Below are 16101 nucleotides of genomic sequence, written 5' to 3'. Positions count from 1 at the left end.
TGGTGTATCCTCAGTGTAAACATATAACATAAGACGTGCATGGTTAAGTGCTTTTGTGTTTCCACAAAATATACATTTAGCACTGATTCCTGAAGAAGTGGAATATGTGCTACCACCACCACGATCTACACCCGAGGCGGCTCTTAAACAATTAGTGTTCATACAGCACCAGTGGTATGTTCACAGTGAAAACATATAACACTACTGGGAGCACGGGTGGCCCAGTCGTCTAAGGCGCCGCGATTCGCTGTGCAGAGTTGCGTCCCTTGGTCACGCCAGAGACCTATGATTGTTGGTTCGAATCCCGGTTCGCCCCGATTATGTTTCTAGGTTTGTCAGCACCATACCCGTGCTCGTGGGTTTCACCGAAGTGGTAAACGTCTCAGACCTGCATCACTTCGGGCTTTCTTCCCACATTAAGCTGACACGCCGTGATATAACTGGAATACTGTTAAAAGCGGCGTTAAACCCAACTCACTCACTCACTATAACACTACTTCTTCAAGAATAAGTGGCATTGCGTAGCCACAATGTATACATTTAGCACTTATCCTGGGAGGATTAATGCACGGATGGAACCAATAGTGTATTCACAATATACACATTTGGCACCCGCACTTGAAGAATTATTTTTTGTTTATTTGTTGTTTAACGCCGCACTCAGAAATACACCAGCTGTGTGACGTCGGTCTGTAAATAATCGAGTCTGGACCAGACAATCCAGTGATTGACATTATGAGCATCGTTCCACGCAATTGGGATACGATGACATGCATCAACCAAGTCAGCGAGCCTGACCATTCGATCCCGTTAGTTGCCTCTTACGACAAGCAGAGTCGCCTTTTACGGCAAGCATTTGTACAAAGACAATGGCATATCCACAAAGTAAACATGTAGCACTGACACCTGACGAATTAAGAACAGACGGAACCAATGATGTTTCCATATATTGCAATCATTTAGCACTGGCTCTTGAAAAGTTAGTACCAAAGAAGAATCAATGGTGTATTCCCAACATCAGCTGTTATCACTCTCTCTTGGAGAATCTATGATCGGTCCATGCTCCTACTATGAAAGCATGTGGTATTCATTCTTGCCAGATAAGGGGAAGGTTGGGTAGCCCAGTGGTTAAAGTGTTCACATGTCACGCCGATGGTCCGGGTTCGTTATCCACACGTGTACAATGTGTGAAGCCCTTGTCTGGTGTTCCCCCGGCCTGATATTGCTAAAAGCGTCGAAAAACCTCACGCACTCACTCACTCACTCTCACCAGATAACAGTCAGTTCTTTTCTTTTCTTGGCCTTGGACCTCCACTGATTAACTACATAGTAATCACTGAAGTGGGTAGCAATAACAGCAACCGGAAGTGTTAGGGCTAAAACACCAAATAATGCGCAGACAGACCCAATGGCGTATCCACAGGCCGTTGTAGGGTACATGTCACCATAACCAACCGTTGTCATGGTCACCAGGGCCCACCATATTGCAAGCGGTATAGATTTAAACTTGCCATTTTTTCCTTCACAAAAATACTCGAATGATCCAAATATTGTTGCTAAAATGAAAAATGAAAGAACGAGAAGGATGAGCTCCCTCTTGCATTCCATCAAGGACAGAAAGATGATACGTAAGTTGGAATTACTCTGCATCAGGCGGAAAATCCTAAAAATTCGGATGGCATAGAGACTCTTAAAGACCATATAGATATAAAACGCGGTTTTGACATCCTCGAACAGATCCTCATTACTGGCTTCTTCTAATGTAAACACAGACCAGCCTATGAGAACGGTCAAGATGTCAATCCAGTTGATGATGCTGCAGAAGAACAAACGTAGTATTGGGCAGACCAGCAGATGCACTGTCAGCTCTGCAGTAAAGAAGATAAGACATACGAAGTCCAGGACATATATTACTTTGTTATAGTCCGTGAAGAGGAGTAGAATAACTCTGTTGTCAATGTTTGTTTTCTGGGCGTACACATAATTCCAGTACTCCTGGGTCCCGTTTTCCGGCATGATTCTAAAACTTGGCTCTGTGTCCAAACAATAGACCATCGAGGCCAGGAGTATCATCAGAGCCAGCACGACGTTCCAGATCTGAAACACGACAGCAATGTTTTATGATTAGAGTAAATTATAAATCTAAAACGTCAAAGCCAGGGAATAACCAGTCTCGATTATCCGACGAAACTGATTCCATTGGGTGTAAAAGGCAAAATAGTGGTGTAAATTATTTGACACCGGGTGTTCGCGAAAAAGGTAAACACGTCCTGCAAACATGGTCAGAATAGAGTATGTGGGTGGCTTTGTTTTAACGCCGCTTTGAGTGAGTGAGTGAGTATGGTTTTACGCCGCTTTTCGCAATATTCCAGCAAAATCACGGCGTGGGACACCAGGAATGGGCGTCACACAGTATTTCAGTTGTATCACGGCGTGCCACCTTTAATTAAGCCTGAAGCAATTTAAGTCTTAGACGTTTAGACGGGTAGGGCGAATCGGAAAACCATTATTGCATCGATCTACGCAACTGGTATACGATGACATGCATCAACTAAGTCACCGATCCTTTCCAGCCGTTCTCGCTGGGTGGTCGCCTATTACGACAAGCATGGATTGCTGAAGACCAATTCTAACCCGGATCTTCAAAGAGGGAGACAAGCATGGGTTGTTGAAGACCAATTCTAATGAGGGCTCTTTATTAACTAAATATCTCTTTTGATTAGTTTTAAGGTTCATATTTCTTCTCGCTGTCCTAGAGGAAATTGCAAACATCAAAGACAACATAATCAAATGTAACCTAATGTGTTTGTGATGTCTGAGTCAAAAGCTAAGAACTATTATGTGAAAAAAAGAAACCTGACACTGACATTCAAAATGTTATATAATGCGACTGTTTCAAAATAGGACACAGAAACCATAATTGAAACACTGTTTGAAGATCAATGTACTAAAAAAACATTAATCGTGTCATCTAGACAGACACACGTACACGATACAGTTAATGTCACAGGGGTACAGGAAATGTCAGTATCGGTTGTGCTCACCACGTGCATCAATCACCGCTTGACACCGACGACCCATAGATGCAATCAATAACACGCTGTTGGATGTGCTGCCATTCATGCTGAAGTGCATCAAGAAGCGCCGGAAGTGTTTGGGGCGGTGGATTCCTTCTGCGAACGCGTCGATCCAACTCGTCCCACAGATGCTCAATCGGGGACAAATCTGGTGACCGGGCTGGCCAACGTAATGTCTGGATGTTGTTGTGCTGTAAGAAATCCTGACAAACACGTGCAATATGCGGTCGAGCGTTGTCCTGCTGGAACTGTCCGCTATGAACGTTGACGTGAGGAAGAGCGTAAGGCTGTAGGATCAAGTCTCTGTAACGCACACCTGTAAATGCACCTGGCACATGCACGAGAGGCGTCCTACCACCGTGATGAATTCAGGCCCATACCATGACAATCCCGCCGCCAAATGGGACAACCTGCTGCACACAATTGGGGGCGTAACGTTCACCCCGACGTCTGTAGACACGTGCGCGCCCATCAGCACGTGTGAGTAGGAAACGGGACTCGTCAGTAAGCAGACTAACTGAGTACAAAGCAGACGGTCCGCCAGATGACGTGGGGTCAATACATGACGTCGAACAGGTCTTCGTGCAAAAAGTCCAGCCTCCCTCAGTCTGTTGCGTACCGTTTGATCTGATATCCTGCGTACCCCAGGGATCTGTGTGGTTGTAGACGTGGCTGTGGTAGTGCGGTCTCGGAGGTGTCGCAGCCGGATGTATCGATCTTGTGCTTGGGTTTTTACCCCTGGTCTTCCTGACCTTGGTCTGTTGTTAACTGTGTTGGTGTTGTTGTATCGGGTCCACGGTGCTGGGATTGTCTGCCTGGATACGCCAAAGTGCCTGGCCACTTCTTGCTGAGTTGCTCCAGCTTGTAATCTCCAAATGGCGTTGTTCCGTTGAGCTGCATTCAGTCTTGGCATTCTGTCACCGCCTCTACTGCCGTTATAAGGACTGTATGAACAGTCGTTAATGTGTATTTTTATACCCATTCAGCAGGGGGGCCTGCATGCCTAAATGCAGGATCCTGTGCTGAACGTTTTTTACAGGCGGTTGCGTTTGGATGAAGCTGTAAAATTGATCCCCAAACGCTACGTTTATAGGCTTCGCATGTGTTTTCGCGAATTATAGACACATCATCTTTCTGTTTGACTTATTTGGTTCTCATTTAATGTAATTATTTTAGATATTTGGCAAAAAGTGGTTTTACATCTATGTCAAGTTTCTTTTTTTGAAGAGTATATATAACAAAAAAATATCATCAAAAAAATATCAATGCCAGAACATACAATGAATGTTCATACACAATTTAAAAAAATATATCAATGAATAGACACATAAAGAAAAAAATAACATTAAGGCTGCATTATAAAATAAACACAGCCAGGCCCATAAATAGTCCGGCAACAATTTTATGCAAATTGTGGGAATGGCTGCTGCTACTGGTAGGGCAGGATATGCTTGCCACTTGCTTGAACGAACATCTGGTATCATCACAGATTTTCACTGATACATTCACATAACTTTCAGTGCTAATTTGCCTTGTGATCCGAATGGAATGTTTTCGTCAGAAAATCCGGACTGATTCTTCTCTAGCGTTCACGTTGTATATTTAGCTAAGAAAGGTATTTATATATGTATTCATCACTGAGGATATGTACATATCATGTTAGAAGCGTTATTGTTTCCAGTAGTGTGTCTCATCTCATCGGTAATAATATGTGGATTCATGTAAATTCAAGATAGCCTACATTCTGAACTATTTGCCGAAACAGAAGTGACAAAATAATAAGACAAATGTTTCACAGACCTTGGAACGGGGGTTACCACATGAAGAAACTCTTAAAGCAATATAAAAATATCAAATGAAAAAACCCAGGCCCTGTACTCTACGGTACCACTTATTCATTTTGAAGTTTTTTTTGTTTCTTTTTCTTTTTCTGGAATGATCTAAGCATATATATATAAAATGAACCCATTAAATTTTTCTTATCGAAATAGACCATTGTCTTCTGGTAAAAAAACAAGGACTGATAACATGCCTCCAAAAAGAACTTTTTGAAAAATTGGCGGCCAATATCACTCCTAAATGTTTCGTATAAATTGGCATCAACTCTTATATCAAATAGGATTAAAAAACTATTGCCTTTGATTATAAATGAAGATCGGAAAGGTTTTGTTCATGGCAGCGTCATATAGGAAAATAACTAGATTTATTTATGATATGATGAACTACACTGAATCTTATCAGCTTCCGGGACTCCTGGTATTAATAGACTTTGAAAAGGCTTTTGACAGATATTGATAGAAATTTTATTCAAAACATGCTGCAATTTTTTAATTTCGGGCCAAATATTCAAAAATGGATGAAAACCTTTTTTTGATGAAATACAATTAAGTGTTTTGATATATGAATTTGGAACTATTTCTTTAATGCCACAAGAGGTTGTCGCCAAGGAGACCCAGTTTCACCGTATATGTTTATTTTATACGTTGAAATATGAAATATAAAACTTCAATGATAAGGAAGGACAAAAAAGATACAGGAATTACCCATACACTAAGATCGGTAATGTGGAGTATATTCTAGCTATATTTGAAGACGACACTACACTTACATTAGATGGATCAGAAAAATGCCTCTGTGAGTGAGTGAGTTGGGTTTAACGCCGCTTTTAACAGTATTACAGTTACATCACGGCGTGTCAGCTTAATGTGGGAGGAAAGCCCGAAGTGTTGCAGGTCTCAGACGTTTACCACATTGGTGAAACCCACGAACACGGGTATGGTACTGACAAACCTAGAAACATAATTGGGGCGAACCTGAATTCGAACCCACAATCATAGTTTTCTGGCGTGCCCAAAGGGACGCAATTCTGCACAGCGAATCGCGGCGCCTTAGACGACTGGGCCACCCGTGCCCCCAAAATGCCTCTGTGCAGCGATGAATACACTAAATTGTTTTGCTGGATTTTCTGACAGACAAAACTAATCTAATCTGGACTAGTCCCGCTATAAACTTTGTGATGAATAGTAGCTGGATTGGTCACAAAACAAAATTTAAATTATCAGGTATAGATTTTGATATTGAACTCCTTGAAATAGTTAATATGAATTTTACGGATCAACTTAAAATATTCGAACTTTGACAACAGGAGGCAGAACTGTAGTATTGAAATCTCTACTCCTACCAAAATTAAATAATCTATTCTCGAGGAATAATCTAAGATAGTTTCAAAATAAATATCTCATTGTATGCCTACAACAAAAAGTGTTTTACACATAATTTGATATATAGACTCTCCATTATGCCCAATCTGCAAAGAAGTGAATTGAAACAATCATTCATATGTTTTGCGAATGTTCTCAATCTGTAAGTATATGGACATCTTCCCGAGGAAAGGGAGTTAACTGACCATAAAAGTCCAGTTTCCACTTTTATGGAGTTAACGCCCTTGCCTCGGTAAGTTTGGTATACCATTCGTGACCAACTCGTGTTATGATTGAACACATTTAACTCTGTCTTGGGTATATTTTAAGATGCAAGAGATATGTAAAATCAAAAATTATTTCTGAGGGATTCTTTGACGAAGATCTTGAAACCATACGCGCATTCTGATTGGTTTGACGTATTTTCGCACATAACATTCATCGATAGGGGGACGAGTCTTCTTGCAGGTTACGGAAAGGGGCGAGTGGTGACGAATGTTTGGTATACATGTTTGGAAGGAAGTGACCAGTTGGTTTGGAAATATAACGGAAGGAAAGGTGCAGTTTACAAAGGAAAATATTATTTTTGGTTTAAAGGAAAACACAACAATCCAGTGAATGTCTTAAATCACAAAACAAATTATTTACAAAGTAGAAATGAATTAATCAGTGATTTTAAACTGATTCAAAGGGAAATGCTTAAATACTACGAAGCAACTAAAACAATTGCTGATTAAAAAAAGTAACCAAGGACAGTTCTTTACCTTCTGATCATCATTCCATACACAAAATAAAAATACTAATTTGTAGCAAGTCTGAATTTTAAAAATTACCCATGAATCATGACAAAGTGACCTGGTCCGAAGAAATAAGTGAGTGAGTATGGTTTTACGCCGCTTTTAGCAATATTCCAGCAATATCACGGCGGGGGACACCAGAATGGGTTTCACACATTGTACCCATGTCTGGAATCGAACCCGTGTCTTCGGCGTGACGAGCGAACGCTTTAACCACTAGGCTACCCGACCGCCCACCGAAGAAATAAGTTATATTGAATAGAAAACTCAAATCAAGTATCAACAAACAAAGACGTACTTCTTATATAGAGAATTACACAATGTATGCAGAAATAGGAAATAAATAATCTTTAAGCAATTTTTAAAAAGATAACACATATTTGGGATTCAATACAGTAGCAAACAATAATAGGAACGTCAAGCGATCGGGCAAACGAGGTTCACAGAAACAGGTTGATTGGTGTACTCGTACCTCAACTACGTGGGGCCATGCTCATAACATCAACCACTGGTCTCCAGACTTTGTTTTTACCTGCAGCAGCCATATTGCTAAATTGTTGTTAAACGGCGTTAAACAACAAACAAACAAAAACATTCACAATTAAGATTTACCTTTGCTGTCAGGGAAGAATTTGGCTGTTCCATGCACTTCCATACACGCAAGCGCAAAGACTGACAACACCTGAAAGAGGTGTCTTCCATAATGACCTTCTTGCTGCCTTCATTCAAAGAATCCAGTATTTCCTTGTCCTGGTCCACCTGGTGGAGAGTCCGCCAACAACAGGGGGCGATAACTGTTTCAGGGATCTTCCAAAAACTGAGCTCATTTCTGACAGCATTCCCACACAAGGCTTGAGTAACATGAAGTTCTTTTGTCCTGTACAAGTTGAGAATGCAAGCAAACACAGCAGGATCCCGGTCGAAATAATACTCATTTTCTGATTCGTCAAAATTATCACATGACTTATTCAGTTCAGCCAATCGTGTTCTTGGATACTTATTTAATGTGTCTCTGGTAGTGACAAAATGAGTCCCTCCAACACAGATCCTAACTTTCTCCATTGCTGTCACATCGACTGGTGCGATGCCTATTGAAAGAAAAGAAATTAAATAAACTATCACCGTTCTTAGAGTTAGTCAAAGTCAATGTCGAAGGCATATTTTCGATAATGTATACCGGTTCGTATACACTGTCAGGCAAAAGCAATCTCATTAAAATCAGATCTTAGTCTTCGCTACCGCTAAACAAAGATCTGAGGACATCCCATTACGGGTCACGTCAGAACGACCTTTCGCGAAATTTGACCGACCAATGAAAGGACTGACAAGAAATCGACATTGGCCAATCAGAGGGCAGCTTTCTCGAGCTTTACGACACTAGTTTCAAACTGGCGACTACGCTTCGACACATATTTTGACATATTCTCGATTAAAAAAAATTAAAACTGATAAGAAGAACATTCTGGAATGGCTTATAGATGGCCCAGATTGTATGGATATAATCATAAAACCCGTAACTGTCGTTCGGAATATCCCGTGTTAAATATATCGTGGTTGCATGATTAGAAAACACATTACGACTGTCACTTTCATGATCTAGTAAGCGACGCTCTGATTGGTTGGATGAAAGGTCGTTCTGACGTGACCCGTAATGGGATGTCCTCAGATCTTTGTTTAGCGAAAGCGCGAACTAAGATCTGATTTTAATGAGATTGGGGCAAAAGAAAATATTGACTCATGTTTGATGGTGGCTAATATTCAAGAAACAAATAAATGGTCATGCGATGGAGGTGTATTAAATACGGGTGTCATGGTTGTGTTTTTGACCTTAACTTTGCAGTGTTTCGGCGAGTGTCTCCAGTCCAATAACGTTTTGATGACGTTTGTAACGTTTTGGTGCAATCCAATTATCGAGTGTATACTCTCTTTTCCGGACAGTTAAGTTAATGTGGCGGAACTTGGTGGCTGAAACGTTCGCTCGTCACGCTAAGCCCCGGCGTTCCGTTCCCATCATGGGTTCAATGCGTGAAGCCCATTTCTGGAGTCACCGCTGTAATATTATTCAATATTTCTAAACCACATAAACCACACTCACAAACTCATGTGACAGTGATGATTCATGAGGCACCGTTGTTAAAACCGTCACGACGAAATCACGCCATTGGTGCAGTTGATTCTGAACCAAGAATTCTTAGACCGCTTTTGCATTTTAACACATAAAACCGACGCAACTATAGGTCATTATCGGAATATGCAAAATTATGAATCATATACCAACCAGAACATGGTTTATATAAAGCCAGAGAAATCACTCGAATTTGTTGATTCCGAAATTAACAGACTGAGTGGAAGTCGTGACTTCTCCATTACATTAGTTTCATGACAAAGCATCCTCCTCAAGGCAAGGGAGGTAACTGACTATAAAAGTCCGGTTTTCAATGTACTGTTTAATAGTCAGTGCACTCCCTTACGTCGGGAAGAGTGAACTCCCTTGCCTCGGGAAGAGTCAAGCTCCTGACAGCGATAGTCCGTTCCCGGAGCTCTCTATATGTTACCGAGAGTGTAACGAAGGTGTCACGCGCTGGGAAGGAGCTTGGGGAAGAGTGAACACCTTTGCCTCGGGAAGAGTGAACTCCCTTGCCTCGGGAAGAGTGAACTCCCTTGCCTCGGGGAGAGTGAACTCCCTTGCCTGGGACTAACAAAGCTGAATACATGTATATTCATTTCAAAGGGAATGCAATATTGATCCATTTCGGCATTGAACTGCCGTACCTGTTATACTATGCATCCAGTCGTGCATTAACAACAGTGTCTCTGTGAGCATTTACATTATCTCTAGGGCCCTGCGTGCTGATGGTATCGTCCCACCATCCCTGGTAAACATGTGCCCATGTCGGTACCGTGCAGAACAGGATGTGTGATTTATTGATGCATAATAGCTTCAGCTATCAGCTTGATGGAATTACATAGAATGGCTATGTGAAAGGTGTGTTTCATGTGTTATGTATTGATATCCGCAGGCATGGCAGTAGCAGTAGTATAAGTAAAGTAGATATCAAGAGAATATGTTGCCTACTTCCTGAATCTACGTATTCCCGTGATTTCTCCGAATTCAACCATGTTTGATATAAGTGAGTGAGTGAGTGGGTTTAACGCCGCTTTTAACAGTATTCCAGTTATATCACGGCGTGTCAGCTTGATGTGGGAGGAGAGCCCCAAGTGATGCAGGTCTCAGACGTTTACCACTTCGGTGAAACCCACGAGCACGGGTATGGTGCTGACAAACCTAGAAACATAATCGGTATATGAACGACACGATGTGAAATGACGTCAACACTGACGGACTATTTTCCTAGGGAAACCCCTGGGAATTCCCTAGCACGAATCCAAACAGAAGCGTTCTGTCTGATCATTTAGACCCTTAAATCTTGATCTCGGCGTTTTGGTATACATTGAAAAACGTCAGTGAGTTTAAATGCACGATCGTTCACGAACATCCTCGCTACGACCCATCCTAGTGAACAAAATGAAGAAATGCCCATCGAAACTATCGTAGTATCGACTCGATCCGTATCTAGGCTGACAGTGACAGTCTACAGCAATCTATGAGTTAACCCTAGTGTCTATTTGACACATCTTTAATCGCCTTTCAATGATCGGCCAATTAATCAATGATGACTAAAACATACAACCGTCACAGGTACATTAACAAGTTCCGAAATCTCTCCCGTCACGTTTATCGTGTCGGCCATTTTGACGTCTTGTACTTGTTGTAAATGTATTACGACGCGCTGTCATTATGACTGACGTACTAAGGTAGTTCTTAACATACCTTTCTCATCTAATGGTGATATTATTGAATATATGTGTTGCGTAAAATGTTTCTGAAGAGCAAGTTGTGCACACATACACTCACGTCACCTGTCTTTACGAGGAACTATTTTAGTCGGCGATACAGCTGGTTGTTGTATGGCTGTCAGTGTAAATATGTACTAAATGATATTGTGTATAGATCGCGGCCTACATCCTGTGAGGTAAAAATTGTGATATAAAATATAAGAATTGACTTTCACTGCGTGAGTTCATTGGAGAATCGACCTTCATGGAGTGAGAGCCAAACCGTATGAACGTCGGAGCTCATATAATCTCTTTATTTGAAGTTAACACGATATACGGTTTCCATTGGAAGAAAGACCGGTCACATGAACCCGAAACTGAGGTTCATAAGCCAATGAACGACATTATTTGACGTTCATACGTTTTTCACGAGACTGTATTCTTGAAATGACGTCAACACTGATGGACTACTACCACATTCCTGGGGAAAACCATGGAAATTACCAAGCACGAATGTATACAAAAACGTTTTTTTCTGATCATGGAGACCCTTTTATCTTGAACTTAGCGTTTTATCAAACACTGAGAAAACTTTGACAGTTTGACTGTACGATCGTTCACGAATGTCCAACCCAATGATCAAAACGTAGATATTGCACATCCACTAGGCTATATAATTTACCTATAACTTTACAGTGGCATCAGGTTTACCTATTTAAATGCACGTTCAGAATGTAATGTGGTGGTAAACGAAGTACAAGTACAAAAAAAAGAAAAAAAAAGAGTACAAGAACTGTAATCACATTTAGTAGCCTCTATGACGCGTGAGCGAGTCCGTACTGTCTACTGATCAAACAGTATGTACCCCTGTCGCTATGGCAACTCACGGTAACATTTAATGTAGGTGTTTTCCCATTAAGCACTTAGCGATAAGTCGCAGTGCCATTCCCGCAGATTGAGCGTGACACCTGGCCTGGGTTCAATGTACCTGTGATTGACAGTGACTATGAGGACTTACTGCGGCGTTGCAGTCGACAAACTCCAAACGTGAGCCAAGTAGGAAGTCACAGACCCTGGGAGTTAGGAGTGGGCGATTTGATGTAATTGAAGATAAAATATTGAACAGGAACCCCTTCGTTTGATTGGCGTTTGGTACAATTTAAAGGAAGGGTGGTAACCTTTTCGTAATGTGATACAAATATAAGCAAGTTGATACAGTTATGCGTGTAGAATCAGTGCGTAATTCACTGAACATTTTGTTGACAATGAAGGGAAGGAGGGATGTAATTAAAAAAATGATCGATGTTTGGGTCCGACAAGCTGCGATTCCATGCTAAATTGACGCCAGGTGACTATTGAACATGCAAGGTAAGCGACTGGTAGCGTTGGTGGTGGTTGTGCGGGTAGGGTTGTCTTAGGACTGCACACACACCCCACCCCCACCCCCCACCCCCCCCCCCCCCCCCCAGCCCACATCCCCAGCCCATCCCACGCCCCCCAAAATTAGAAAAAAAGCACAAAAAAAAGAAGCAACCCCTCCGAGTCCCTGAATATTATTTAACTTTGTATATTTGTCACATGCTCCCACCGCTCACACACTCACACACACTCACACACTCACACACACTCATGGTGGACATGAACAGTGTAACGAATGCGGGACTACGTGGGTAGGTGTGTGCCACACCCAGTGCGTGTTCACGACACATCAACTCCCACCATCCCTACGTATTGACGTTACATTGCCGTGCAGTTAATGCTAAGTATCACTTCGCGTGTGTGTGAAAACATCTGTTTACTTTTGCTGGCATCCATTTTAATGTGTTTTTTAAAGTATTTGATAGAAAAATAAATCCGATTCTGTTACATGGTGCTGAGGAATAAGGCGTGACAACATTACATCTGCTTGTACGTGACTTCTGGGAGTTAAAACCAACCCTCCAAATGCAACGCTTTATGGTGTAACAGATATATTCCCTTTATTGTCAAATGCACAGGTAAAAATGATGAAATATTTGTTACGATTATTACCAAGCCTTCCTATAGATATCCCAAATAGTGTTATGATATGAAGGTGGTGTACATACGAGAGTCGCGGAATGTAAACTGGGTATCGTCTATTAAGAAACCTGTTTTTGAAACTAAGAAACTGGGTTTTGGGTATGTATGGCAAAGCCAAGACGTAGAATATCCTTTATTCACCCAAAGACCGAAGGATACGTATATTCAGAAATGGTACGAGACACTTCTATTATCACCAATATCGGATACCTTGTAAGTTTCAAGTCCCAGTTTAAAATCGAAGAGTATCTTTTGAAATCACTTCAGTATTTTGGAAAATACTTTCAACGAATAAAATGTTCTTCTCATAGGCTTCAGGATGAACAAGGAAGATGCAAAAATGTACCAAAAGGATTGACAGAATGCAAACTTTGCTACACACATGGAATTAAAAGTGAAGCAAGCTAGACTTGATTACTTTCTTGTGTCTAATATGATCCCGTCTATTACAGCTACTCAAATAGAGCCAAGCTTTATGTCGGACCACTCTCCAGTATCAATGTCATTTACTTTATCTGAAATAGACAGGGGGCAGGATTCTGGAAATTTAATAACTCGCTTCTCAGGGACAAAGACTATGTAGCTATTGTCAATAAAAACAATATCCGAAATATTTTTACAATACAAGAACTATGACTCTACTGACAGTGACTTTACCATAGACGACCAGATGTTTTTCGAAATTCTTCTCTGGCAGATAAGGGGCGAGACTATTAAATATTCATCTTATAAAAAGCGCCAACGAGAAAGAGATGAAACTGAACTCATATCTAAGATTAATCAGTTAACCGAGGACATGGATGCGACTAACGACATTGAAGCCAAATCTAAGATACTAAAGGAAATTAATACGATAAATGAAAAAAAAGTGATTATCAGTTCTTCGTATATGCCTAGAACATTAGAACATTTGCGTTGAGAACATTTGCTCCCTTATATGTACAGAAAACCAGATATTTATAAATTTCACGAATTGCTGTCTACTGAAAATGTGTTACAGCATATGCATTTCATGCAATGAATTACAGAAATACACTGTTAAAGGATTAACTTAACTATATAAAATGTACATCACTATCCATACAAGTCATATATTCCTGTGCAAAAATGCCACCATCGGGCGCGCCGGAATTCTATTAGTTTGGGTTCAATTCCTAGATCCGCCTAGGTTGCCAGCCATAGCAGTGCCTCTGCTTCCAATTCCAGACGGTTCGCCCCGATTATGTTTCTAGATTTGTCAGCACCATACCCATGCTCGTGGGTTTCATCAAAGTGGTAAACGTCTGAGACCTGCATCCCTTCGGTCATTCCTCCCACATCGAGCTGACACGCCGTGGTATAAATGGAATACAAAGCGGCGTGTAACTCCACTCACTCACTCGATGATTCTAACCTTGGGGTATTCAGCACCATACCTGAGCTAATATTTTCTAATATTAGAGGATGCGACATATCAACATCAAACGTGTGCTGGAAAATCCACATTAAGATCCCGGAGAAGTGTTAGTAAAAATAATGCGTATATTCATGATGCGCCACATTACCCAGATTGTCAGAAGGGCTGTATTCCTGGTAGCAAACCCGGGTACCCACCCACAACATTCTCAGAGCGCTACATTGTTAACCCGTCTAACGGGTCAGTGTACACGCAATTTAAATTCTCAGCTCACTGGGGAGTATACAACCGAAGTTGCCTTTGGGACGAAAAGTTTGTAGTCACATTAACACATCTCTTTCTACCGGGTACCCACTCACTGCTGGTGACAGAGGCATATTTCGAACAAGGTCCCTTGCCTAAGGAGACACCACATGTGCTTCAGTTTCGGGCAGGGCCGACTAGAGCTTCTGGGCTGTCGGTCCTGCCCGACACCTTAGAGGTGAGGTGAAATGGGGTTTAACGTCGCGTCCAAGTATGTGTGTGTGGCTGCTTGTACTAGTCCGGACTGATGCCGATTTATAGTGCTAGCTCACTGAGATACCATGCCGCAGTTTAACATGAATACCCCACACAGACACAGTATACTGACTCCAAGCCGACCAGTCCTTGTTTTAGCCCCTTAATGCCGAGCGCCATACAGGGTTACAACAAGTACCATCTTTGAACGTCCTTTGGTATGACGCGGCTGAGGATCGAACCCCGGACCTTCCGCTCTCCGGGCGGACGCTCTACCATTAGACCACGGAGGCTGTCCCGAAACCTTAGAAGCTCTCAGAGTTCAAGCTGCCGAACGCGTTCCTTATCCTTAACTACATTCCGCGACCAATCCCCAACTCCAACCCAACACCAATATTTTAGCCATCATTTTAGAGCTCGACTTTGACGTGTGAATAGTTGCCAAACAGAAATTGATTTCTTACAACTGCCTAGAGATCATATTATTTTTAATTAAGTATATCAAAAAATGGCGTCGGCATTTGAGACAAGTGAAGAGGAAACATGCAACAACAATATATATATTTGTCGTGTGGAAACACTAGTTGGCAAAGGTTCCGGAGTTTACCGCCAACCTGTGTTTGCAAACTTGTGAATCCGCCTTTAAAGTATCCTACATAAAATGGGCATACTTACGAATCACTTCGTGTCGAAAGGACCTTATACGTAAGGACCATGTACAGAATGGCTCTCTCAAACGGAGTGAGAGCGTAGGTGTTCTAAACGCAATGTTTCAGCACGTGGTTCTCCTTGTCCCATGGCAAACCGTCGGTGAAGTTGCAGAATAGGGTTGAAGCCGCCGTCAACGAATGTACAGCCACTGAAGTACCGTCCGTAGCCCCTACACCACAGTGCCTCCGTTAACAAGCATGGCTGGGATTTATAGCCAATCGATCCTGTCGCGTTCAGGGAATATATGGTGTTACGTTTCGCCTGACATTTTCATCAAATAAATGTTCGTATGTTGTTATAAAAAGGTAAAAAAAGAGAAATTGTCATTTATCACACAAACAAATTCCATTAATAAATGTAATATCTATTTTATATGTTTGGTGTGTTCCAAGTCTCGTTGTTAATACTGGGCACATTAAATTCCTATCAGTGTGTGATAATCACGACTTTTCACAATGCAGTGAAAACAGATGGCGGAATAAAATGTTTGCTTATCAGGAACCATCGTTGATCAAAGGGTTGCT

General features: G+C 41.6%; 1 protein-coding gene across 1 annotated transcript; it reads right to left on the bottom strand.

Annotated features, from left to right (window-relative positions):
* Positions 1 to 351: 351 nt before the first annotated feature.
* LOC139477369 (potassium voltage-gated channel protein egl-36-like) lies at positions 352 to 15751 on the bottom strand. The gene is made up of 3 exons (XM_071259928.1): positions 15542 to 15751; positions 7687 to 8162; positions 352 to 2097 (listed from the first exon to the last, which is right to left on the bottom strand). The coding sequence occupies exons 2-3, from the start codon at positions 8134 to 8136 to the stop codon at positions 1267 to 1269; spliced, it is 1281 nt and encodes a 426-aa protein (XP_071116029.1). The 5' UTR covers positions 8137 to 8162; positions 15542 to 15751; the 3' UTR covers positions 352 to 1266.
* Between the last annotated feature and the right edge of the window lie 350 nt (positions 15752 to 16101).

This window comes from Haliotis cracherodii, unplaced genomic scaffold (genome assembly GCF_022045235.1).
Source record: "Haliotis cracherodii isolate W230 unplaced genomic scaffold, xgHalCrac1.p SCAF_33, whole genome shotgun sequence".
Lineage (NCBI taxonomy): Eukaryota > Metazoa > Mollusca > Gastropoda > Lepetellida > Haliotidae > Haliotis > Haliotis cracherodii.
This window is presented reverse-complemented; position numbering and strand designations above follow the sequence as displayed.